The sequence below is a fragment of the Ambystoma mexicanum genome, chromosome 1q (genome assembly GCF_040938575.1).
Source record: "Ambystoma mexicanum isolate Mex_15411 chromosome 1q, UKY_AmexF1_1, whole genome shotgun sequence".
Taxonomy (NCBI): Eukaryota; Metazoa; Chordata; class Amphibia; order Caudata; family Ambystomatidae; genus Ambystoma; species Ambystoma mexicanum.
Window position 1 is genome coordinate 585,977,707 of NC_090922.1, and position 26,991 is coordinate 586,004,697.

The 26,991-nt window shown below is 42.6% G+C and overlaps 1 protein-coding gene across 5 annotated transcripts in view; it reads right to left on the reverse strand.

Annotated features, from left to right (window-relative positions):
* Nucleotides 1-8,596: 8,596 nt before the first annotated feature.
* The window catches only part of RC3H1 (ring finger and CCCH-type domains 1), a 1,368,452-nt gene continuing 1,350,057 nt past the window's right edge, over nucleotides 8,597-26,991 (reverse strand). For all 5 annotated transcript variants that reach the window (XM_069641098.1, XM_069641097.1, XM_069641095.1 and 2 more), the window contains one exon: nucleotides 8,597-20,184. In XM_069641098.1, coding sequence (XP_069497199.1) covers nucleotides 20,034-20,184 — 151 coding nt within the window. In that variant the 3' untranslated portion in view covers nucleotides 8,597-20,033. The remainder of the gene's footprint in view (nucleotides 20,185-26,991) is intronic.

The window sequence follows — 26,991 nt, forward strand, 5'->3', positions numbered from 1 at the left end:
GGGTCTGTGGAAGATGCCCTGTACTTTGCAGACAGTTTTTTATTTACTGCTGGTATTACATCTGGGGTTTCCCAGTTTGTCATGATCTTTCTCTGAAGAGCTTTATGAAAGGGCACCACAGGATCCTCTTGTGGGCCTTTGTCAAGAATATCCGTGAGGTCATCTTGCTGGAAAGATTGTGAAGGTGTGGACCACCCCATGAACTCTGTAATCCTGGCCATTAAGGCTCTGTAGGGGGTTTCAGCATGCTCCCCCGGGTCTGGCTTAGCAAAATCCACCTCAGGGGAAGTGTCTAACCCACTTGCCTCATGTAAAGAATCATGAAGATCCTTTAATCTGCGCTCTTCAGAGGAAAATTCCTCTCTAACTGGGGTTACAGGTCCCTGTAACTCAAATGTGTCTTGTTCAGACAAATCACCCTCTTCTAAAATTGAGGATATAGTTCTTAATTGTTCTGAACTCATAAAGGGAGTAAATCCCATTTCCAAGGCAGAGGGTGCCGAACTTGTCATTATTGGCCTCGAAAACGTCGATGTCGTCGACGCCGACGTCTTCGAGCGCGGCGTCGAAAACAGAGGTGGAGGCCTCGAGGACCTCGACAGAATTGGAATTCTACTCGACAATATCGACGCCATCAACGTCGAGGGCCTGGGGATCGTCACTGGATGTGTGGTCACCGTGACTTTTCTCGGCGTCGACGCCGGTGTCGAGTCGACAGACCCGTGTGTCGAAGGTCCCTTCGACAACGGCGTCGAAGACATCGACCTCGACAGAACCATCGTCGACGGCGTCGACAGAACCTTCGAGGAAGGTTTGGAGGTCATAGTCCTACTCGAGGGTTCGAGACGCGCTCGAGAGGTTTCTTTCGCCGGGTACTGCGACTCGCGGCGTTTTTGACCTTCGGGTCTTTCGACCAGAGCATCGCTCTCGGCAGTCTTCGAGGGGGTCGAGGCCGCATTCTCGAAGACGCTCATCATATTTTTTCTGAATTCCTCCCATTCAGCCCAGGAACTATGTTTCGTGGGGCAAGGGATTCTTTTTGGCGAAACAGAGGAAGAGGAAGACGGAGAAGGGGATCTTCGACGTCTCCTCTCCGAGTGCTTCGATCTCGAGGAGTGATGAGACCCACTCCGAGACCTGGAGCGCGAATGGTGACGAGGAGACGAATGTCTCGACTTCGTCGACGAAGAAGAAGCTTTAAAAGTCTTACCTTTCTCCAACTTCCCCCTACGCTCCTTCAGGGCCTTAGCTGTCATGGACATACAGTCCTCGCACTCCGAACAATGGTGTTCGGCTCCCAAGCACCACAGACAATTTCTGTGAGGATCGGTCAACTACATCTTTTCCCCACAATCTCGACATTTCTTGAAGCCGGATCGAGGAGTTGTCGGTTCCGACGAGGAAGCCATTGAGTACGGATCGAATAACTCGAGGTAAATAGGATTATCTGACTAAGAAACTGAGCAACGGTATTCCGAGGCACCGAGTAGCGCGGAAAAACGGAACTGAGCAACGGACGCTGCGCGCTGCCTTTATAGGCAGGATGACGTCGAGCGTGGATACGGCGGCTGTCGAAGGACATCGACTCGAGGGACGTCGACGCGCAGCGCCCTCTGGAGAAAAATTTTTCCGAGGCCAGCAGAGCTGGAAGGATATATCTAAGATGAGGAATACGTCGGAGGACACAATCCCTTCGAAAGTATGTTTTACTCTCCTGTGATTAGGTTGTGCCTCTTTACAAAAGTATTGTGTTGGTTACCCCAGATTATTCCTGAAGGGTAATTGTATGAGTGTCCTCCCACTGTTGGTATCACCAGGTTAGTCCTGTTAGGATAACTGTACGAGTTTCCCCCAACTGGGTCTTGCTTCCCCCCGACTTGCTGCTAGCCTGTCCTTAATAAGTCTACATTAGGTTGTTGCCTACCTAGAATAACTATTCAGTAAAGTGTGACATTGGGTTTTACTTTCCCCTTCATTGTGAAGTTAAAATATGTGGGTTTTACTTACCTTGTGTTAGCTGTGAGCCATCCAAAACAAGTTACCAGAGTTATTGCTTACCTCAATCTGGGGTTCCATGATTTCAAAAGCATCTGTAACTGTATATTACATCCTTAGGTTTTACTCACCTGGTATAACTATGTGTTATGACAAAAGTGGTTATAGGTTTCTACTGCACCTAGAATAAGTGTTTCACTATTCGCCAAAAAGTATATTGTCCAGTTGACTGTTTATGTGATTTGTTCCAAGAGTCACTGTACAACTGGAAGGGCCTACTGCACTTGTATTCCCAAAAGTAATCTAAAAGTAACCATTGGTCTTTTACTCCCAAAGAATAGGCTTGACCTATACTAAATGTGTATAACAAGGTTTTGACTTCCCTAGAACTACTGTTAGGTGTTCCAAATAAGGTCTATACTTGGGTCTGTGTGCTTTCACATATAGTGTTGTGTTTAATATTGTGATTTCATATAATGTGTTAGTACTTACTTAACCCCTAGATTTACCTGGGCCTACATGTATTTAAATAAATCGTTTATTTTTACAATACATAGTGTTTCTTTGGATCATTTGTATTACAATTTCACTTGTACTGTATCTACTGCCCTCTCTCCCTCCTAAGATAAGCCTGGCTGCTCTGTCTACGCTACCCCAAACTCAGGTGGTACAGCTTATACTAAGAGTGGAGTATTGTAGTGTCTCAGTTGAATGGTTTTGAAGAAGTGGGTAGCACTTCAGAAAAACTGTCCCAACACTCCTCTACCTAACTACCTTTCTGACCACTCCTTACTATCCTTCTCCCTCACTCCTCCCTCCCCCTCTTCCACGCCCTTCTTCCATCGTGTCCTACGTAACTCCAATCCTTCGCTCTTCCTCACTTCCCGCACTTCTTCCCTCCCCCTCTCCCACCACTTCTCTCTTTCAGCCACTGACGCGTCCTCCTTAACGTCCTCCCTCACCTCTACTCTAGACCTCCTCTACCCTCTCTCCTCATTTCGCCCTTCTCGCCGACCTGCTCAACCCTGGCTTTCAGTTCACCTTTCCTCCATGCGCCGCCTTCTTAGGCGCCTTGAACGTTCCTGGCTCAAACACCCCACCCCCTCTAACCAATCTGCATATTTCTATCACTCCCTCTGACGCCTGTCTCAACTCTGCTAAGCGCACTTCTCCAACCTTCTTCACTCTGTCCTCTCATCCTCGCCTTATCTTTCAAACCTTAACTTGTCTTCTCTCTCCTCCTACCCTTGATCATTCCATTGCCTCTCCTCTCTCTGATCTTGCCACTTTCTTTTCCAACAAAGTCCTCAATCTCCGACAATCTATCCTCTCCTTTTTCTCCTCCTCCCTTCTCCATGTCCTCATTTACCCCTAACACTCAATCTGAAGTTGCCCTCCTTTTCTAAAACTCACCCCACCGCTTCTCCTGCTGACCCCATTCCTACCTCCCTCATCCCTAAAATGTACACCCTCTCACCTCCTTTTTCAACACCTGCCTCTCCATATTCACCTTCCCCACTCCTTTTAAGGATGCCATCATCCCTATTCTCAAAAAACCTTCTGCTAAACCCCATCTTTCATCCAACTATCACCCCATCTCCCTCCCTCTCTAAACTTCTAGAACGCATTGTCTATTCTCATCTCTCTACCTTCATCTCCAACCACTCTTCCCCCCCCCACCAATCCCCCAGCCCCATCCAATCTGGATTCCGCCCTCTTCACTCCACGGAAATTGCTCTCCTCTGTTTTTAACTCTCTCCTTTCTGCTCGCTACTCTAAACATTCCTCTATTCTTATCCTACTGGACCTCTCTGCTGCCTTTGATACTGTTGACCACCCTCTACTCCTTAGTGCTCTCTCTTCATTTGGCCTTAAAGACTTGCTTCTCCACCTATCTTTCTAATCGCACCTTTTCAGTCTCCTGGGGTGGCTGCTCCTCCCCTATCTTTCCTCTCAACCATGGCGTTCCCCAAGGTTCAGTCCTTGGCCCCTTTCTCTTCTCACTCTTTACTTCCTTCCTAGCTCCCATTATCTACTCCTTTGGTGTCTCACACCATTTCTATGCTGATACCCAGCTCTTCCTTTCTTTCTCCTCCTTTTCACCTGAAATCCACCATAAACTCTCTTCTTTCTTCTCTGCTATTAAATCTTGGATGTCTTCTCACTTCCTTTCTCTTAACACAGATAAAACCGAGCTCCTTTTCTTCCCTGCCAACACTATTCCCCCTCCCTCTCCTCCTTTTATTCTCTTTCCCCCTTCCCAACTCCCCTTCTCTCCCCATGCCTGTTGGTCTCCACATTGACCCCACCCCTCTCTCTCTCATTTGTCTCACTGTCAGATCTTGCCACTTCCACCTCTAGAACATCCGTAAAATTGGTCCTTTCCTAACCTTTCATGCTACTAAACTCCTAATCTCCTCCCTCATCTGCTCCAGACTCTTCTATTGCTCCACTCTTCTCTTTGGACTTCCTCTGCTCACCTCACCCCCCCTCAAATCCATCTACCACTCTGTCACCCGCTCCCTCTGCCTTCTCTCACCTCACAACTCCAGCTCATTCTCTTGACTCACTAGGTTGCTCCCATTTCACTCCCAGCTCAAATTTAACTTTCTCTGTCTAGTTTTCAAAGCCCTCTATTGTCTTGCCCCTCCCCATTTATCCTCCCATCTCACTCTCTACACTCCTTCTTGGCCTCTGTTCTGCGGATCACTTCGTTTACTCTGCTCCTCCTCCACCCTGTGCCCCTTCCCGCTTCCACTCCTTCCAACTTCTCGCTCCCTTCCATTGGAACCGCCTACCTCTCCCTGTACCCTCCATTACCTCCTACCCCTCATTTTGTACTTCTCTAAAATCTTCTCTTCCATTCAGCCCCTAGTTCTTTTGCTTCCTCTCTCACCACTGAAACCTCCTCCCCCTTCACCGCCTACCCCCTCTCACTTTGGTCCCCCTCCACTTGCGCTTAATCTCATGAATAATGTAAACGGTTCCTCGTACTGTTTTCTGGTTTCATTCAATGTCATGTTTTGCTTGTTGTATTTGCTTGTTCTCAAGTAAAGCGCTTTGGATTAAAGCGCTATATAAATCTAAATAAATACAAATACACTTCAGGGGAATACCTGTTAACCATAATAGGAAGGCCTCCCATAATGCACCACCCAGGGTCGATATTGAAAATCCATCGTACCATGATGCTTAGGGAGAAACACATTCTCGTGGAGAACACAGCCTATTGAAAATGAGGACTGTGGCCTAGATAGGTTTCAGGGACATGTGACACTAGGCAACGTCCCCCTCGAGGGAATGCACAGTACAAGGTGGTGATTAATATGTACCATTACAGAATATCTACTATAGAGGGATGAGATTTATTCCAGATTTCTTAGGAATCCCATCCACTAGGTAAATGAATACACTAACACACACACAAGGAATGTGTGCTTTTAAAGACTGCACTCTGCAAAGGAAAGTGCACAGATGGAGAACGCATGAACAAATTAGGAAAATCATGTTACTGAAGAAAGCCCAGCGGAATGTGCATTACAGGGAGCCAGAAGATCGTGTGCCACTTCACAATGTACCTCCTGGGAAATGCGAACTGTGGGAGATGAGAAAGAAGAGACCCCCGACATTGCACCAACTTGCTCAACTCACCAGGGTATGTTGTGGGGGAATAAGAACCATGGATCACTGGCAAAAATGCTCAAATGGGGAAGCACTCTACCGGCTTTGTGAAGCCCACAGACCTGGACAAAATTCGTTGCAGGAGGTTGAGGAATGCACAAAAGTGGCGAACAAACTACCCGAGGATGGGGTTTGTGGAAAACTGGTGAATGCAACACTTGCGGGCAGTGCTCCAGATAATATTTTCATGTGAGAGTATTGTACTCCTTTTTTTTAAAGTTGGGAGTAAAATCATTTCTTGGGGAGTAAAAATATGAGTCCAATACTCAATCTGAGTATTGTATAAGTGAGTGAAATTATGCTTTAATTGGAAAACAAATATTTTTGTGATCATTATTTCTTTGCAACTGGTTATTCATGAACATTAAAAGATACACATTTACTTCTCCTGATCAGGCAGAAATAATAACAGTTGCCTCCTGTGGTACTACATGCACTACTAGTCCAAACATATCCATGGAGCTGTGTGGGTGAAATGAAGGGCACAAGGTCCATGTACCGGTTTCCAGTTTTTTGTTCGGAGTATTTTTATTCCCTACTTTTGTTGGGATTTAATTTCAGGGGAGAAATTGCCTATTTTTAGTGAGTAAAAGTGTCTAATACACCTCTTGTCTGTAGGGCTGCTCTCGGTGACCAGGAAAGCATGCAACTTAGGAACATGGTCCACTATGGCAAGCACGTTACAAGAAGAGAAAGTGCACTACACGTAAAGACGCATACAAATGGAAAACAATCTCGACTGAGGAATGTGCGCCATTTTGGGGGTTAGGGGATGTCATGGGTACATTTCACAGAATAGTGCACCCTACTGAAAATAGGAATGTGACCCACTAGGTAATGCACATTCCTGCAACAGACAATCTACCTGGTTGCCTACTTATCTTCACATGCTCACTGTTGGGGAGAACTCTCAGAAATGTGCCAATTCCCTTCTACCTTAGAGACCCCCAGCTTTTTTGTTGGACTTTAGGACTTCATTTTTATCCTAGAGAGTGCAAGACCTTTTTCCCACTCTCTCATGTATTTCTCATTGATTTGAACACTGTTTCTTTTGACCTTGGACTCTGACAAACTCCATAGGCATCACTTTTTTACATTGCCTCACACAGCACCTTCAGTGCAGTGACACAGGGACGTCTGCCCAATTTCCCAAAGGTTTAAATATCTTCTCTTGGTTAAACTAGTGTTTCCAAGAGCAGTAAAGTGAAATTAACTTTACTTACATTTTGTAACTTTCTAGACCCAGCACACACTATCGTACGATAGGGTGCTGGAGGGATTACTTAGTATCCCCTTTGTCTAGTTTCTCATGTAACAATTTTATGCTACCCTTTCTAAAATTAATGGCTGGTGGCAGTGGTTTACTTTTTCTTACCATTGTGTGTTTCTACGGCGGGCTGCAATTGCAGCTGCAGTTCAGCACCCATGGGTGCCCATTTTGTCAAACAGGCCACAGTCTTCTCTTTTTGCCATTTCTTGTTGGAAAGGTCCTTCTGGTTTGGCACGCAGAGTAAATCTCAAGGTTTGGTCCCTTTGTTTTGTCTTTGGCAGGATTAACCAGTGAAGCCTGCCTCTGGCTCCAGCATGTCTGGCAGGGCAGGAAGTGAGGGAGGTGCTGTCCTGGCTCCCTGAATGACACTTCTTACCTCAGACTTTGTGCTTCAACTGTCCCCCAGGAAAGGGTTAATGTACTTGGCATTAGAGGGTTCAAAACGTACTTACCTGCTTAAGAATATTTGTTAACCATTGGATTATTCCCTTAAAACCCTTTCTTTGACACCAAACTCAGTATTGCTCTAAATGTGCCAGTGATATATCAATGTCCACAGTGTCCTAGTTATCTAAGTCACCTCGGGGTGTAGGAAGTATCTGTGTGCCATCCCAAATGGGTATCTACTGATTTAAAGAAACTGAGTGTTTATTTTGAAGTATATTATTGTGTTACATGTTTTGCTCATTACTAAGGAAGGCTTATTCAACTGCCTGTAAATTAAGAAATAATTGTTTAATCAAGAAATCTTCAGTGTAAATATTTATTTGGATACTTGCCCCTGTCAATCTCTACGTTATAACCCTACAGCTCACATTGACTCCTCTTGAGATAAGCCTAGCTGCTAAGTCACTCTACCAACATGTGTAGTACATGTTTATACCAAAGGTTGGGTTAACTAATGCCAATAGGACAAGACTGGTGCAGTCTCCCACAGGGTACTGCCTACAATCGTGCCTAACACTCCCTGCTCACGAAACTTAATGTCTAAAAACTAAGGACGTGGTTTTCTAATAAAACACCAGACTGTTCCACACAAAAAACAATGTAGAATGAATTACACTGAGCAGAACACATGTAGGTCAGCTAAAGCAAAATTCTTCTTGGCTGACGCGCAGCGCCTGAACCCCAAAGCACAGAGCATATAAGCGAAGAATAAAGAAAAAAGACAGATTCTCAGCTGCTTGTACGATGCTATGCAGTCTGCAGAGAGAGGTTGGGCAGTTCCGTCCAGGAGCCCATGCAAGGGAGTTGCAGCTCACAATAGTGGTCTGTTGCGCATCTGTCAATATTTCCTGCTATAAATCCAATGCTGCTCCACATCATGCGCTAGTCCAATCTCAGACGACAGAATGGCTCCACAAATAAGGCAGAAATGGGAAAAAGGTATGTAAAAGTTGCCTTATCATTCATGGCTAACATTCCACATTAGCCTTTACCTTTTAAGTTACTGACTTACAAGATGAGATCAGAATGTAACAAATAAAGTGTGCCTAAAAAGTGATAAAACGTATACTGTATGTTTGAAGTTTTTCTGAACATTTATTGCACGTCCAAAGAATTAAATTGAGGATCACATTTGCAGCCTGAAACTGAGCAGAAAATGAATACACTGGTTATTTAGGTCAGAGAAAGACAAGAGACACATAGTTTGTTCTCCATTCATGTATCATTTAATATAAATGCTGACAGAAAGCAGATAAAGACCTTGGTGGACAAACTTACAAACTTCCATCTTATGTACAAATCAAAACAAACAAAAAAAGGCCAATTCCACCCCTTTTCCGCTTTGTTAAAAAGAACACATTTTATCTTCAACTCATAAGAGCTGTTTAACACAACACAGGAGGCAGCGCTGGATCGAGTCAGTGCCATAAGAGGGAGCAAGAAGTGGGATCGTAGAGGATAGGGGGAGGAAAGTGGGTGGGAAGCATACCTGGGTCTCAACACCACCCATAATCCCACAATTAAACAGACACAAATAAAAATAAGATGCGTTTGTTTTTGTTACCTCTCAAAACCTCGGCTAAGGGCAATTCCATCATCAAATCAGGACTTCTGCATTAATTGAAGTAGCATCTGCCACCATCTCTAAAAGCTATGTCACTTCTTGAAGTAGGATGAATGCACTTTTGTGAAATGTACTTTGTAGATTAAAGGGAACATCAAAATTGTGTCCATTGTATCCATTCTGTTTTGGTTTTAGTATGACCAAAACAGTAACATCGGCTTATTTAGTACAGCCTGTATTCAGATACTGGGCGAGTTTTGGCAGGACAGTCTGATCCAGCTCAATAAGGAATTATTGACAAAACGAAATTCTTGAGAGCAAGGTAATCTCATGCATACTCTGACTATGGTCCCCCCCTTCTTGGAAGGGAGGAATCCCTACACATAATAAAAATAAGATAGTGAAGGTGTTCTACCAAAACAAAACCATGACTGAAATCCTTCGTTAGAAATGTACCTACAAATCTCTGAATAAAAGTTTGTAGCATAATGCATTTCCTGCTCAATAAGAGGACATATTGATAGTTGTAGTCAAATTAATTATTGCAAACAATGCAGCTTCACCTCGGATCCATGTATATACAAATGGCTATTAGACATGGTGACATAATACTGACTGTGGCGGTGTGTTGCAAATTTCAGGGAATGATTGCAACATAATGCACAAATATTGGGACAGAAATGACTAGATGACTATCCCTTATTGGCGATGCACTTAGCTTTGCAGTTCTCACCTTCCCTTGATTGATTCAAAAAAGGAGTTTCCATTCAAAAAGTACATTGGCGGGATTCAGCAAGCTCCTGCACATCATAAGGCAAGATGCTAGATAGACTTTGCAAAGTAAACCACTTATTAAATTAAAGTACATTGATCATGACAAATTTGGATGTGTATCAATACCCCTGACCCTTCAACCCTAACAACCAAAGGAGTGTGCTCTATCTGTGACTGGGGGAACAAATGTATGTTTTGGCTATGCTGACTCCCCCACCCTCTGTCCCGGCAATTAGGATGGCACAAAAAACCTTCCGTTTTGCCATCTAACCATGCCATGCAAAATTGTCTAGTCAGTCAGGGAACTAAGTATACTATACATCTTGGTTCCTGGGCATCTACCACTGAAAATGCTTTGCAATGTGGAAGATAACAAGCAACACTGTAGTGTACTCGCTCTATGGTACCCTGAAGAACCACATGGATGTTATCCTATAAAATAACAAATATATCTGCAGATGTCCATTAACCAAAATGTCAAGTTATGAGAGGTAACAAAAACGTCTGTAATACAGTCATCTGACTTTTGAACTTCTCTTTTGATTGGTTACTTGAGGGAAGATGGTGTTCCAAGCAGTAATCTAACCTGATGTGGCATATTATTATTATTACATTGGTAATAGGGTGTGAACGTGAATTTCTGTTCATTCAGCGCTACAAACATTTCTGTGCTCAAAACATTGCACTTCCCCAGTTAAAGGTGATCGAGTCCCATGTCCTGTCTGGAACAATGGAAGGCAGACTGAACATTTCATCTAGCCACAAATGCTGATGTTTCAATTCAAGCTACTGATCATCCCACACCTTCCACTCCCTACAAATCTGGAATTATTTCAGGACATTTACACACATTAAGTCACATCAGTTGAAGAACAAAACATTTAGGAATAGTGGAAGCAGAGCTAACAATGCAGTTTTTCCATTGGGTTGGTGTGTACCAAGATAGATAAATAAATAAATTTAAAAGAACCCCTACCCACATACTGATCTTGCTGAAATCTGTAACCACATACAAAGTCCACAGCATGTAGGAGACAATGATTTGCCCAATCCCCTCAATGGGGGTTTGGCTCAATTTGCACTATCCCTGAGGAAGACTGGACAGAGAGCAGCACTCACTAATTGTGAATATTTAAGTGTGTTCAATAAGAGGAACATTATATTGCAAGTGTTACTGCTGTGCATTCCGTGTTTCTGCCACTTTGAACATATTCCCAGCAATTACCTTTCCAACACTAAGATAAATCAGTTCTTTCCCCTCAAAACTTGGTAAGAGACTAGGTTAGCCACTATTAGCCTGGTGCAAGGGAAGATTAAACACAAATGCTGTCTAGCACTTTGATAAATATTGTCAAAACTTAACACTACAATATTTCCAATTTTTGTATTGCAATGCGTAGAGTAGCCTTACACCCTTCTGTTTCTGGGGGGGACATATGTGGAAAAATAAACAGCTACACACCGAATCTCAAAAGCATTGCCATGTTGGACAACACACTATATTCCAAGGTGCTTGGAATTATTTTTGACCTCACTTATCAAAGCAGTTTGTAAATGGAAGAACAGCCAATCATTGTGCCTTGATCAGCACACATCTGATCAGCTGGTCATAATGCTCTTACGGACCATAGATCAGAGTTAAGCAAATTGCCAAATATAAGAATTAACTTCTAAAAAGGTCAACCGTATGTGTGTGATATTTACTGGGCAGTCACGTGAAATGCACAAAACCTGGCCATGAAATTAACATCCACTTAAAGTCCCAATGTGTCTCAGCCAAAATGTAGATTTTGGACATTTCAGGATGAAGCGCGGGACAAAACATACCGCCCGTCAGAAAGTGCCATGAAAAGACGCAAAGCCCAAAAATAAAATAAGTCACTTAATGAGAGCACAAGTGCCCATAGGGAAATTAATGATAAAATAAATACTTTTCGAAGTGACCTAACTTCTGGCCCTCTAAACCCGCCTCCACATTTTAGGAATTTAAGAACCTCAATTTCAACACCCTCTTCCATATAAACTTTGCTGTAACATACTCTGTGTGGATCAGCAAGGTGCTCTGCTCCTTCATATCAGAACGCTTAGCGTGTCTGAAATTCGACCTGGCAGCCACCTCCTTTTTTACTTTATTTAAACTCTATCCTACACTAACTCTTGGTTTTTTATTTTTTATTTTCTCATTAAATATACCTTTGCAGGGCACAATCACATAAACAATCAATACGATTGGTAAATTACATGAGCTCTATCCCAAGCATATAAATGCACCAAAAATGTTAAAACGATACTTAAAAAATTATATATCATTAAACTCCACCCAAAAAGGTGACAATGGCTGCAGAATATTGTCTCTGGGAGACAAGTATGAGCCTCAAGACTGGAAAAATGTAATAAAGCTAGGTTTTAGACACAAACAGGAAAAAATAAGGTGGCTGGGATGCATCACACAACTGGAATTTGTATTTTGGCTTTTAGGAAAAGAAAAGGTGCCATAGCGAAAGATTTAGCGAGAAAGGTGTCAGAGTGTAAAAAGTCAGAAGGTTGTCAATGCATGGTAGCAATATCCTTCCAGTGCTCTCCATCAACATAATGGCTGCCATCTGATTTACCTAAACTGAATATACAAAATATCTAGGGAAGAGAGTACTAAAGATGGGATTTTAGAGGTAAGGTTTTGGGATTATGGTGCAAGGGTTTAAGCCCGGATGTGCACTAGTCCATCAGTGGGCAATTTTAAGCAAACTTAGTTTACTGATTGAAGCCTACTGCGGCCGACCAGAATGCTCCTCAAATGCGGTTGAGCAACTTATCAACAGGTCTTTAAGATTTGGTATCTGAAGCGAAGGATCCTGTTCACAATACCCCTCTATTAGAATTGTAATTCAGCAGATTATGCACTTATATGCCACTGCTGCACACAAAAGGTAGGTTCACCTGGAGAAATTCCAGCTCCCGAAAGCAATTTTTCCCATCTGTCCCAATACACAAGTGTTTGTCAAGACTGCACCTCAACATTAAGCTGGATGGAAGCATCAGGTGGGACGTGGAAAGGCGTGTGTGGAGTAAGAGTATGTGGCACAGGAGGTCAAAAACCAGCAACATATTCCAGTTGTGAGACACTTTGGACATAATAATCCCCAGGTGTTAAAGACGTGAGAGTTACATCTGCAAGGACAGTGAGAAAGAATGAAAATAATGCACTGAAAGTGTTTCACCAGCTCTTCCATCATATGCATCAAAAAGATAAAAGCATTGTGTAAGGGAGAGAGAATGGCTATTTATGCTGTATTACTGACAAAGGGCATTCAACTCACAATTTGGATGCTAAATTGGTCGATTACAGTGATTAATTGCAGAAGATACAATGTGCTAGCTCTTTTATCCCTTTGACTGGCAACTCCCGAACAGAAACGCAGACGGACACAGCCAAATCAATTGTTTTGGCTGCAGTCCTGGATATATGGGCTAGTTCGACTAGGTCTGGTATAAAGTACTACCCTCTCAGAGGGACCCAGCACAAGTCAAAGAGCATGTAGAGTGACCAGACTAAACCCCTGAGGATATGAATCATATCCGAAGCAGGTTGAGGAGATACACCATTCCAATACCCATATGGGGAACTGACACAGGCGCAGATTAAGAGAATAGCTTCAAATTGTCTAGTATCTTAAAAGCAGATCTACGTAAGATTTTAAGAAAAAGAAAAACATCAATGATGCAGCATGACCAGCATCCATGTTTCACCATCACTCACCCCTTCAACTGCATTTTACGATGCAAGCTTTTACTAGAATATGAACCAAGCATTTTCTCTAAACACTGTCAAATTGCTCAGCTGGACACAGCGGGCCAAACTGCCAATGAAACAGGTTTGGTATTTTGGGCAGAAGTGCTGCATTAAAGAAGGCATTCTATTGTCCAGGCTGAGAAACTAGCATTCATGATCAGAATCCTTAAAAATCCTGCAGAGAAAAGAAAGCAAGCACTGGGATGCCAACTAAGTGAATAGGTTATGGTCATTGTGCTTGAATCCCGATTGAGGTTATGAACCATAAATGTCCACTTGCAGTGAAAGCACCTCTATGGGAAACAGTGAATTGTGTACTTCCTGGTAGCATTGATTTCAAAAGATTACTGCCTGAATGTAACTGCCAGTGATGTAGACAAAAGCTTTGGAGAATCTCCTCCAAGTCAATCCTTCACTGGCGAGTGAGACGACTGGGAGACGAGGGAAAGAATACTCCCATAAATCAACTCAAAGAAAAGCAGGAAACAAAACTGTAAAAGCAGCAAGGAATGAGAAAGCATACACACAGCACACATCTTTGTCAGTCTGAGTGAGAAAGCAAAGCAGCAGATTCTCTGCGCCTGAAGCCCCAACCTCACTTGCCTACCAGCAGGACACCACCACATCTGTGCAAAGAGTAACACAACCACAAGAAAAAGCAACTTCACAGAAGTCAGTGGCTAAGCAAATTCACCCAAATGCTCCAGTTTAGTATCTTTTTGAAGCAGCCATAGTCATGCATAGTTGCCCAATCCTTGTGCTGGGGATGCTGCATTGGAAGGATTCAATGGATAAGGTGTTCAGTAATTCACAGGAGGAATAGGGGTGGCAGCAGACAACAGGACACACTGTTAAGGCAGGAAACAAGGTGGTATCTGGATTCTGAGACATCTGTTGGTAATTTGCCATTGTACTTGTGTACAATGTTTTAAAAGGGAATGCTATCACCAGCTGCCAGTTAGAGGCACGTAATGATTTCTAAACACAAAGTAGGCACATCACTCAACAGGAAATGCAATGACTAAAATTCACCTGACACACTGGATGCTATCAACTTCAAAGTACCCCTAAGAGGGATGGAGTTCGACAAATCTGCTTGCCACACTAGTTCCATTTATGAATCACCTCTATGAGAATGAGATCCTCGAGTCCCTTTGTGAGAGCAAAATATTCTGATTCCCAGTGTGTACTGTGAACAAAATCTTCAGTCTTTGTGGCAGCTCGATGAGAAACACAGATTTAACACTTTAAATCCTGTCATCTAGCACACAATAATATTTAGATAAAAATGACCGTCTGCAGATGGACAAGCTTATGAATCTGCAGTACATTCCACACCGGAGTTCAGGTTGCCAGAGCATATCTTTATAATGAGAGCATAACTTGATCCAAGTCATTGTGTGTTTATATGGCTGACTACATTCTCCAGGAAGGATTCTTTGCATTCACATGCTTACTGGAGTAGAGAAGATGTCACACTGGAAAATCGTGGGTTGTCCTTGAGCACAGTTGTAAAGGGGGTGGGCCTTAGGTTTCCTTTTAGACTCGACTCTAGGGAACATGGGATGTCTGGGTCCATCCAGTGTGTGTGCCACTGTTTAAGAAGGTTTACAAATCATGTGCTGAATACATTTCTTAATGTGCGATGTCTACAATGGCCAGTTCCAGGAATGAGCTAGCAGATTATTTTTTAGCCATTTCAATTTCTGAATTTGCAAAAGTTGAGCCACATTATCCTAAACACAGTTCAGTCCTCCCAGCGATAGCCTGAATAAAATGCAGTGCATATGATTTGACAAACTACCTCCTTCAGGTCTTCTAGACCAGGGGGTTAAAACCAAGAAGCAATTACGGGAAGGTAACTTTCAAACAATAGTCTCTGCAGAGAGAGACTGCTCAACGGAGGGCAGGAGAACCAAATCTTCAGCAAACCTTTCTGCATCTAGGTTTTGCTCAACTGAGTAAATTACACTACAAGTCGAGTGTGTACATTTTTGCCACTGTTAGAAAGGGGCTGAACCAAGGTCGTGGAGAGACCATGAAATGAGGTGCAAAGAAAAAAAAGGGACCTTGCTGCTCAAGTGTATTGTGATTACAGTCAGGCATGTCACTCACACCAATTTGGCTCCCCGCTGGGAATCGACAAGTGTTCTCAATTTATGCCACGGCTGCTTATTATTTAAAGGATTCAAGGCGGCAATGGAATAGGGAGTGCTTACTATCTAAACACAAGGCGGCAATTAAATAGGGAAAGCTGCCTAGTAATGGTCCATGCTGGGTTTTGAAAGTAGTTCGATTCTGCTAGTAATCTCTATCGTAGGCTCTTCAAATCTTAACAAGTGCCTCAATTCCAAATTAAGCATGTAAACATTACACTAACTTTTATGGCCTAGATGTGTGTACTTCAGCCCTGTTCTTTTACCCATTTCTTGTGGATACCGCTTGCTGGGATCCAGCCTATTGTTTCAGAATGAGCCAACTTTGGGGTGGAGTTACAAGTGCAGTGCCACATTTTAAGTTCAAGATATGTAATTTCCAGCTCATTTTCCATGCTTCTCTTCTACATTTCCCACCAACCTTCGGAGGGACCTTTAGAACTACTCTAATCAAATGCCAGACATGGAAGAATACAGAATAGACCAAAAGAAGAGGATGAACGGGAGAGGTAAAGAACTCACCCATCAGCATGAGAACACAACTGGAATACGCTTTTTTAAAAAATGAGAAGAGTTTATGACTGAAGAATTTATACTTTTGAGTAAAGAGTAAAACAAACTAACGTCTTTTTGTGTTTAGGGGTGACTTTTCCCATGGAACAATACCACCATACCTAGCTAAAATATATGACAGCTCACAGACCTTTAGGAGGAACCCCGTTTTTTGAGGGGCCATAACCTAATAAACTTAACCACACCCAAGGAATTGATCCCAAATGAGGTTGTGCTCACAATGCGGTCATTTTGTGAGTCACAAGATAGATGCTTCTGTATACAAATGGAGGGCATGTTACTACCCTTGTTGAGTGACACGAGCCCTGGCAATGTTCCATTGTTAGGATTGAGTGGGTGGCAATACACTCTTTGAAGAGACCTACAATGACCACAAGTCACTGTTCCCTGGAAGTGTTGGAATGACCTTTGTGGAAATATTGAGATACTATCAGCAGCGAGCAATGGGTGGAGGGTTTCAATTAGCTTAGCCTGCCTGCCTGACTCGGAGGGTCCTGCCACATTTATTATCACCTATGGCATTATAAACATGCTGCTGAAGATGGCCTTTCAACCAACTTCCTTCGGTTGTGAGACAAATAGAACCGTGAACAGTTGCTTATTGTCATGTATGTCCAACTCACAGTCAAACCTCTGTTTCAACGTAGAACTCAATGTTTACAAGTGAGCCTTTGTTGGTTAGTTCAACCTACACTAATTTACACTGCTTCTACAGATTTGCAAAAGTGAATTTTCAGTTGGACGAGAAGGAAGTAGCAGAAAGCTAGAAAATGTCAAATGTTGATATTACAAGGTCTTCACCTGACTACAATACGTCCAATTTATCAACCCTAAAGCAAAGCCATTTTCTTCAACAAAGACATTGTGAAATTATTTGGAGAGAACACCCAGGGTTGTCATGAATGTCGTGGGTTGGGCAATCCAGTTCCAGAACAAGGCAAGAGGAAAGTAAAATACACTTTAGCCCTGAGCAAAAATTCAATGCTCAAGGAAGAAGGCTTTAAATTGAAGCTCATGCAATGAATATTGGCAGCCATGGAAAGTGTGCAGTAAACTACAGCCAGAACCGACCGAAAATTACAATATGTGGCAACCTTTAACCCTTTATAAATGCTATCATCAGAGGAGGGAGGGAAAGGGTGGCGGGTAAAAAGAGTGGAACGATCGGGGATGGTTTAGGACAACTGGTTTGGAGGGAATCCATCTGACCAGCACTAGGACTGGGCAAGTTTCACATCTCAGGCTAGACCATCAGCAGTATTAAACCTGTGCCAACGGCTTCGTGGGATAAGGAAACCGCATTGGTTTAAAGAAGGGAAGTAAACCTCCTGCAAATACCAGCCCTTTCAACATAAACCCCTTGTAACTTGCCATCAAACATTTGTTAAAACATAAATACATAGTGTGTGTATATATTTATATACACACGCAGATATATATTTAAAAAAAAATCACAAGACATATATATGTATATATATATATATATACACACACACACACACACACACACGCACCCATACAGATCTTTTTTAATTTAAAGAATAAAACAAAACTGTAAGCTCGAATCCCAAGCCAATATAGGTATAGTTTAAATGCTTGACCAGGAGGTCTGTAGGCCATAATTAAATTCAATGTGAAACAGTATATAAAGCGCAGAATGGCGAACAACTAAAAAGGGAAATGTTACGCCCAAAGTGCGCTTGGTGCAATTACTCCAACTGGTAGGCAACTAAGGGGTCCCCTAATATTTTTCTTTCAATGAAAATGACCCCAACATAAGGTAAAGGAAGATTAAAGTTGCAGACGCAACAGATTGCACACCGAGATGCACATGGCCTCCGCAGGGGCCAGAGAGTTATAAAATGGAAGTAAGAGAATTATGATACATTCGGCATTACTCTGGTTTGGTAAAGCATGCCATTAGGTATCTAGTGCCTTTAAAATCAGAAGTGACTACAGAGAAAGTGGAAGATGATGCAGAGCGTTTGGGGAGAAGATGGGAGCATGGGACAATTTACATGGGTGTTTTGAGAAGATGAAAAGATCTGCACAGGATTATAAAAGGCGTCCTGTCTTTGGAAACGGTTGACCTGTTCTGCCCATGTGCAACAAACAACTTTAACGGCTCAAACTGCCATACCAACAACACTCTTGTGATCTCTTCATGCAATTTATCCTTTACAGGTGTCTCCTAAAAGACTTTCTCCAAATGGAAATCCACTCCCAGCACCACAATTCTTAATTGTCTCAGGTGCACACAGTAGAAGGGGAATAAACCAGCTATCCACCTCAACTACTGAATTGCTACTGCCCATTTGCCCAAAACACCTAGGTGGGGGAAAAAGAAAAAGAGGGCCTTGTAGCTCTGAAGTTAGATTCAAAATCTCAACCCCAAAGCGTGCAACAGGACATTGCTATAATGTTAAGAGAAGATTGGATTTGTTAACTGTAGAAAGTCAATCTTACACCAACAACAAAATGTAGGGAGACTTGGCCAAACGAAGCAGGAAAGGAGAACTTCCAAAACAGTCTGCCCAAGGCTTCCAGCATACTATCTAGTAGTGGTGGGGAGGGGGCAGAGATGAGAAAAGCAATGAGAACGCAACATCGGCAGCATTAAACTGCGCCAATATTGCAGGAGAAAAAAACTTGAAAAAGCTGTAAGAGAAACCAGCTGCAAGTATTCCACCTTCCATAAACTGAAGGAGAATTCAGCTGGCCCCCTACTCTGTCAAGGATCTGTACCAACTGCCAGTCCCTAATCCATGGTTATGCAAGAGGAGCCAGAATTTGGATTATTTTTTAAAACAAAACATTAGTCTCATTTCAAAGAACATGGCAATATAAATAGGTGTCCATGGTAAGAAGCCCATAGGGCCTTCACAGCACTTCTGTTGATGTTGTGCACGCCCACACGCTCAGTTGGGGCTAGTCCAAGACTAGCACACCTTTGGTACGTGCGAACTGGCAGATGCGTGAGTGCATCCACTATGACAACAGAACCGGCAAAGAGGGGGCATCGGTACAGAGAAAAAAAAAAAAGACAGGTAGGGGAAGGGTCCATACTGCCAGACGCAGTGCAGTTTTTCCCTCATCATACAAGACGACCCCCCTGGGCCCGAATCTTTCATTTTCAGAAGGGTCAACACGGGAAGAGATGACCAGGGAGGGAGGGAGTAAGCAAGACTGGATGGATTATATACCACTGGATATGTAATAACATCAAAAAAATAAAAAGAGAGAGAAAAAAATCTACCTCATTAAGATCAGACAATTAATCAAACAGTGTATATATATATAATATCTTCCGGTTTTTCTGTTTTGTTTTTATAGCCCTAGATTCAAGGCGTCCAAAGTTATTAAAATAAAGTTCATTCACAGAACAAAAACTAATTTAATCTTGAATTGCTCGCAGATACTGCTTATTTTTTATCTTCTCCTTTGTTTTTACTTGTTTTTTAAATATAGTTTTTTTAATTAAAAAAACGTGTTAACGTGAAAGTTATGTGCAGGGGTTTTCTGCTTCTTAGTGGTGCTCATTCTTATTCCTTTTTTCTCTCCTTTTAGCCACTGGATGTATCCATCCTTTAGGGGAGCACATCATCCAATCCCCAACAGTAGAAATCTGATTTCCTTCCAGGACCCCACAATGTGGCTTTTGTATCCAATTCACCCACCCAAATCTACCTTTTCACCCGTCCACCCTTCTAAAATGGGGATTCTGGGGTGTGGTAAAAGGGATGGGCTGAAGCGCAGGCTGCAAAACCCCTACTCAAGTTCATTCTATAGACTGGAGCTGGAGGTGGCTCCTGTTCTCATTGAATCGCCACTATCGCCACCAGCATCAGGATCTTCAGAGAGGCTCATGGAGGCAGTCTTGCTTGTCAGGAGGCCGATGCTCTCTTGGGCCAAGGTAGATCCGTTTGGAACATCACTGCTCGGGGTAAAGATAAAAAAAGGAGAAAAGCAATTTAGCAATTTGTTTTCAGAAATGCATTGATTTAGAAACAAAGCATAGCATGCAACCGATTAAGTTGTACAAGGAAATATTTATCTGTAACTGCAGTTTTTGGTCAGAAACTTACTTTGACTAACTTTGGTACCCCTCAGGTGCTTTTGATCTCACACTGTTCATCCTGACCTATTTTTGTCAGAAATACACAATTTGAGCTAATAAAAATGATCGAATAGTACGTTTGACTGATTTCAGGCAGTACCATTCGATTGCTGCCGATACCAAACATGCAGCGTGGGGGGGCCCCCGCTCTCCATTCTCAGTATTTTTGCCATCGGGGTGTCTCCCGCTTCCTTAACATCGGAAACTGGGGACCCCAAAAAAAAGAAACTGAGAAAAAGGGTCCCTGCGGTGTTGGATCCGACCCACGTTAGAGGGATGGAACGGACACAACGGACACCACAGGAAACAGAAGAGGCGGCGGGGAACTGAAAAAAGCTAAGCAGGGTTGTGGGGATACTGGCGGTTTGGCAGACAGGTTTTTAAAAAAAAAATGTAATCGAGGTACTGTCAAACAACCCAAATCCTTTTTGTCAGCAGTGAGGTTTATTCAAAAACTTCTCGAAAATAATTTTTTGTTGTGCTGCCTTGGTAGCCCATAAGGATATCTTGGCTTGGGTACTGCAAAAGTGCCCCAAAATGTCTGAGTGAGTTTTCTCAAACAGACCACGTTGCCAGTGTTATACTGCTGGTTGGCATGCTTTACATTTTTGTAGGGTGCTCCATGGTGTGGCCATTTTACTAATATGGTAATCATGTGCTTCTTGACAAACTGGTGTTCGTAGAAGTCCTGCGACATGGCAAAAGTCTTATGTATGTGTTTCACATCAGGAGCGGCCATCTTTGGCTGTTTGCCTATGTTCACCCAGGAGCTTTATAAAAATTTACATTGGGCAATACAGCAACTCCAACTCTTAATATTTGGCTGTATTACCCGAGATGTTGATAGCAATGACAGAGCAGCCAGGCTTATCTTAGGAGTTTGGTACAAAGGAATTGCAGCATACATATGGTCCAAAGAAACACTGATGTATTGTAAAAATAATGCTGTCTTTCATATATACACAGGAAAAGAGAATTCGTTAGAAATCTAAGTACTATTATCATTCATAAACACAATTATAAAAAGCCACACTGTACTTAGGGTGTGCAAACCAAAGTATAAACCGTATTTATAATAGCAATATGCAGTTCAAGGCGAGTAAAAGATAATGATATACATTTAGAATGGTGGAATGCTATTCATGGGGAATAAAACTACATTAGTAGACTTTTAGAATGACCAGGTGTAATTCAAGGTAAGCAGACCCTAATGGTAATAACCTATCGTGTTATTCCATTTCAGGAATACTATAGTTATACCAACACTGTTACAAGTATACCTGGCCACTAGTATTAGTTACTCTATTTCAGAATGGACACCCTTACAATACTACCTAACATATGGAATGTATTCTTCTCTCAGGAATGTATTTATTTATGGTTTGCTTGCTAGGTGCTTATAGAGCAAATTAATTCTGTTTCAAAGCACACGCAGGGCAACGGGGAGGGCTAGGGGGAAAGGGATTGAAGTACATTAAAACAGTGGGGGAAGGAACAGACAAACCTACTATGCATTGAGGGTGTTCAGAAAGTACAAGTGCAGCAAGGAAGAGGGCAGTGGGGTAGGTGCTGGGGTGTCCGTGCTCGTGGGTGAGCCACAGAGGTAGTGCAAGGTATCATAAGTGTTATACGGCCTGGAGTTGCATTGGGTGTAAAAATGTGAGCCTCCAGGGCGCAAGTGTTGAAAGTAGACAGAAGCTGGGAAGAATGGATGTAAGTGTGGTCATATGCCCAGAGGATGAAAGAAGGGAAGGAGGAAGAAAAGAGGAGAGTTTTGAGGTGCTTTCGGAATTTAAGAAGGTCCTGCTCAAGACGTAGAGGGAGGCTGTTCCAAAGGAGGGATCCATGTGGAAAGCCAACAACCTCCTGCGCTGTTTAGCGAAACCCTTTACATACAAGGAGTTGGTGCCAGAGGAACGTAGAGGTCTGGGAGGAGAGCGTTTCATAAGAGTTGCAGATAGTGTGGTCCCCGGCCTTAGACAGCCTCGGGGACGATGCAGAGGGATTTGAATTTGATCCGTGTAGCAACCGGGAGCCAGTGAATACTTTTTAGGGCAGGAGAGATACAGTCCCTGGGCTTAAGGCCAAGGATAAGTCTTGCTGCTCTATTCTGGATTAGATGAAGGTCGCAGAGTGGAAGAAGGAAGATTGAGGAGGAGGCTGTTGCAATAGTCAAGCCTAGAGAGAACCAGGGCTCAGGAAGCATTCATGTTCTGGGGGAAAGTGAGAAAAGGGAGAATTCCTTTGAGAAGGAAGAGTTTAAAGTGGGACTTCTTTACAATGCCCCGAGTGTGAGGGAGGAAGGGGAGACAGGAGTCAAAGATGACTCCAAGGTTTCTGGCTTCAGAAGAAGCAGGGAGAGAGCCCACGGAGGGATTTCAAAGGTTCTGTCCTTGTATTTAAATGTTTGACAGGGGCTGCTCCTGAATACCTTATATCAAGAATTTAAAAAACGAAGTCAAAGTGGACCCTGCGTTCGAATGATCAGGTGCTACTAACCCAGCCACATATAATCTTGAAGAAACTAGGTAGGTCTAGCTTTAATGCATGGGCTCCATAAATTTGGAATCTAATTCCGCTGAAACAGCAAATGCAATCCCTGACGCTACAGAATGATATCTAATCTAGTACACACATTTCTAGTGTACAAGCTGTTTGCCCTCTTGTTTGTTTTCTGTTGTCTTTGACTTGTGAGCGCCCCTGAGACATTTGGGTTAACGCTGCGCGATCTAAAAACTTATTTAGTTAGTTAGGGAGTCCAGAGAGAAGGGAAGAAGGAGGGAGCGGAGTTCCCAATCGGAAGGATCTCAGTTTTGTTGGCATTGAGGCATAGATCGTTGTAAGTGCATCAGGCCAGGATGGCAGACAGGCAGTAGGGAATGAAAGAGGGTGCAAGTGAGTCAGCAGGAAGTCTGAAAGAGAGTAGAATGTCATCTGTGTTTACACTGGAAGTTGGGGGAGGAGATGAGGAGTGCCAGCTGAGCAAGGTAGATGTTAAAGAGGCAGGGGGAGCCAGTTACAATAGCAATGCTTTTCAGAACAGTTCAAAAGTTAATTAAGAACTCGGGATACACATTTAGAATGCCAATCAGCTATTAAAGGTGGGTAAAACCCTATTGGTCATAAACCCTTGTTCTTATCCTATTACAGGAATAGTTAGTTATACCAATGTCACTTTGCATAAGAGTGGAACACAATTCTAAGGTAAGTAAGAACATTAGATACTTTATAGAGAGGCAATCAGCAACTCTAGGATAAGTGAGAACTCTAAGTGTTTTAAAAAGCCACTAAGCAGTACAGGGTAAGCAAACCCCAATGGTACACTTTTAGAATGGTAACAGCTATTCAAGGTGAGTAAACCCTGTTGGTAGACTTTTACACTTATTCAGTTTCAGGAATAATAAATAAATTCCAACTCAATTTATGTTCTTTATCTTTATTGGGATACTGGTTGAAACCTGTAAATATTACTCAAAACGTTAAAACAATCAGAAATCAAAATATCAGTAATATTATAAAAAGACATCTGAAAATTTAAAAAAAAATCACTTGATTCACAGTATTGTTTCTACTTCTGATTTTTGTGCTAGTAGGGAAATCCCTGTGTGCGCAAATAAACAAATAATCATTTCATTACCTTCCCTTCAATTACCTTCTAGAAGAATGGAACACAGTTCAACTGTAAGTAAATAAATTCTTAAACTTTTCATAACAGCAACTCAAAGGTAAGTGAGAGCTTAGTGACACTTTGTAACTTATTTTGTTTTGACAATCAAAGTTACACAGTAACAGCTTTAGAATTAAGTACTATGCAAAACTTGTTATATTTTCAAGTTAGAGGCCTTCCCTTTTAAAGTCCTTCCCTATTCAAAGGCATGAGTGATCTCAGTGGCCAAAGGTGGGCAGGTCAGGATGAGGCTCAGATGCAGGAAAGTCAGAGTTCCAGAGCAATTCTCATTCAACAAGACTCCCGAGATGTGTTCCAATGTTAGGCCTGGGCGAACGGTATGGGCAAACTCCCAAACACACGAATCACCCAATCAGCTACACAGGAACAGCACAAGACTTTAGGCAAGTAGTACCCAAGCCTACAAAGTACCTCAGCAGTGAAGAAGAGCCTGCAGATGGACACGTTCATGATGCAGCAGCACAGCACCTGGTCTCTGGATTCTTGGTGACGAAAGAACGGACACTGGATGAGAACTTGCAGCAGCAGTCGACAGAAAAGGCCCCCAACAAAACATTCTTCAGTGCTTCTCGCGGCTCGATGGATTTGGCGCCATTTTGAAGGTTCCAGATGAAGGACGTGCAGAGATATAGATGTACACGTCATCTCTAGTGCGGGTCCCCTCACCTCCGTCATATTGGAAGAACAAGAAAGCACTGTGTGACACCAGGTCTATTCTCAATACTGCATCAAAGATCTGAAAGACGTTACGAACTTAAGAAAAACGTATCGAATGTACCCTCGAACTGAGATGGATGTCTGTATACACCATTAAACAGAGCTGAAAGTGAAATCTGACAAGAGCAAAGTGATGTCATGAAGAAAAGATAAGGACACAGACCATTTGTGAATACTTAAGAATGAAGATGTGACTGAAGTAACAAAGTAACTGTATATGCAAGTACGAAGAAATATGAACCAACTTCTTTTTGGTGATCCCTCAAAGAATTATTTCAATACTTTGAGTTATCACCAAAAAGATGTTCGAAAGAGGAGGTTTCCAACGACTCCATCAGAATGGACACTGAATCTCTTGGAAACACAATACTGGAGTAGAAGAGGATCAAAGGTTTGCGAGAGAACGAAACATTATTAAGCCTAGCAGAATAAACTGCCTTGAAACCCCGGTCCACATTTGTTCCGACACTAGCACCAGACAATGCTATGGACCTCTGCAACAGAGCAGTCACAGAGTATCTGAGAAAAATATATCTTTCCAACGACAAACCAAAAATCCACCATAACCTCACACAAAGAAAAGAGTGGCATAGCATACTGCTATCAGAGGATTTTTATTTGTATCAACCCATCAGCCACACACCCACGTGGACATTTGAGTTAGCTGGCGCAGAGATTGAGCTATGCATCTTACAAAATATCTTAATATTGGGCAGACACAATTTAAGGATCCAACCAGTGACAGCTCATTTGATTTCATTAACCCAACAAATAAGAAAATGAATGTTTCACCACGGGTTTGTATTATGTCTGCATTTGTTTTATTAAGTAAGATAAGTAAGAAGAGCTGCAGTAGATGTACATATGCAGAAACGCAAGGTAGAATGAGACACACGGATGTCGGTTTCGTATAATACTAAGTGAGAAGCCTGAATGAGAGAGACCAAGGCTGCAGAGCTGACAGGCACTGGAAAACAGTTTTGTACAAAGAACAAAGGGTGTTTGCTTTGCACAGGACAATTATGCTATGGCAGGATGCAAATGTAAGGCACAAGAGTAGTTGAAGAGGATAAGCTACATACGCAGGACATATTTCTTTTAGATTAACCAAAGGAGTTGACATTTGCAAGTGCAAAGAATTGAACAATTAAAGATGCAGAAAACATGTCTTCAGAGGCCAAGAGGAGTAATAGCACCCAGTGTAATTGAATTAAATAGAACTAAAATAAGAGGTCAAAATGGACAGAATCATGGTCTCTCACATGTGGTGCAAGACTGGAAAATAAGGTTTATCCATTAAGCTCCAGACAAAGATAGCAATGCACCTTCACTCCGTTAAAAGTCTAGAGGAAGAGATCAGTAGCAAGGTCAACTACAAAGAGGCCTTGGGTTAGGGCTTAACTGATGAGATTGTAGGGTAATTGGCCAAGTGGGCAGTGGTCAGACATGGTTCCTGGCACCTGGGTTTCGTTTTGCTTGCGTGCTAACGAGCCAAATGGCCAAGGTTGGGAGAGAATGCCAACCAATCATGAGGACTATGTAGCAATGGACTATACATTGTTGCAGAAGCCAATCCGGTGTTAGTCTGCTATTAATCTGTATTATACGTAGTTAGAGGTAGTTCAAGGCGTGCCTAACAGATAAGGGGCAGCCAATTGTGTTACTAACACCTAAAAAAAATATAAGTATGTATGTTCCTTTAACCAATCCCTACATTCAATACGTTTTTACTATTTGCCACATAGGATGACATCATAGCTGTTGTAAATAGCGGTATAAAGCTTTTGAGTAATTGAAATATATTTTGATAGTGAGTGAGCTGCAATCCGTTTGTTCACCATGTTTGCCTACTTGTTTAAGCTGATAAATTATAAGTTACTCACATGCTCCTAGTCCATAGTGCTCTTTCCGCCATTCTGTATGGGTGTCCCTCGCTAGGGACGGGACACAGAACCTTTTTCACCAGAAAAAATTGTCTTCCCCTTTAAATTTAGATGCGTGGCCCTGGGAGCATGCGTTCCCCTGACTCCGCCCACTGGCGCCACTCCTCAGTCCCCTTTAACGCGTTGACAATATAATGATTGCCTAATGACACTAGATGTTACGGAGGAGGATGGTGGGACGTATGGAGGAAAGGGGACTACGGACTAGGAGTAAGTTAGTCGCTATGGTGAGTAACTTATAAAAAGACAACTACGTCCCTTCCCCTTTCCGCCATA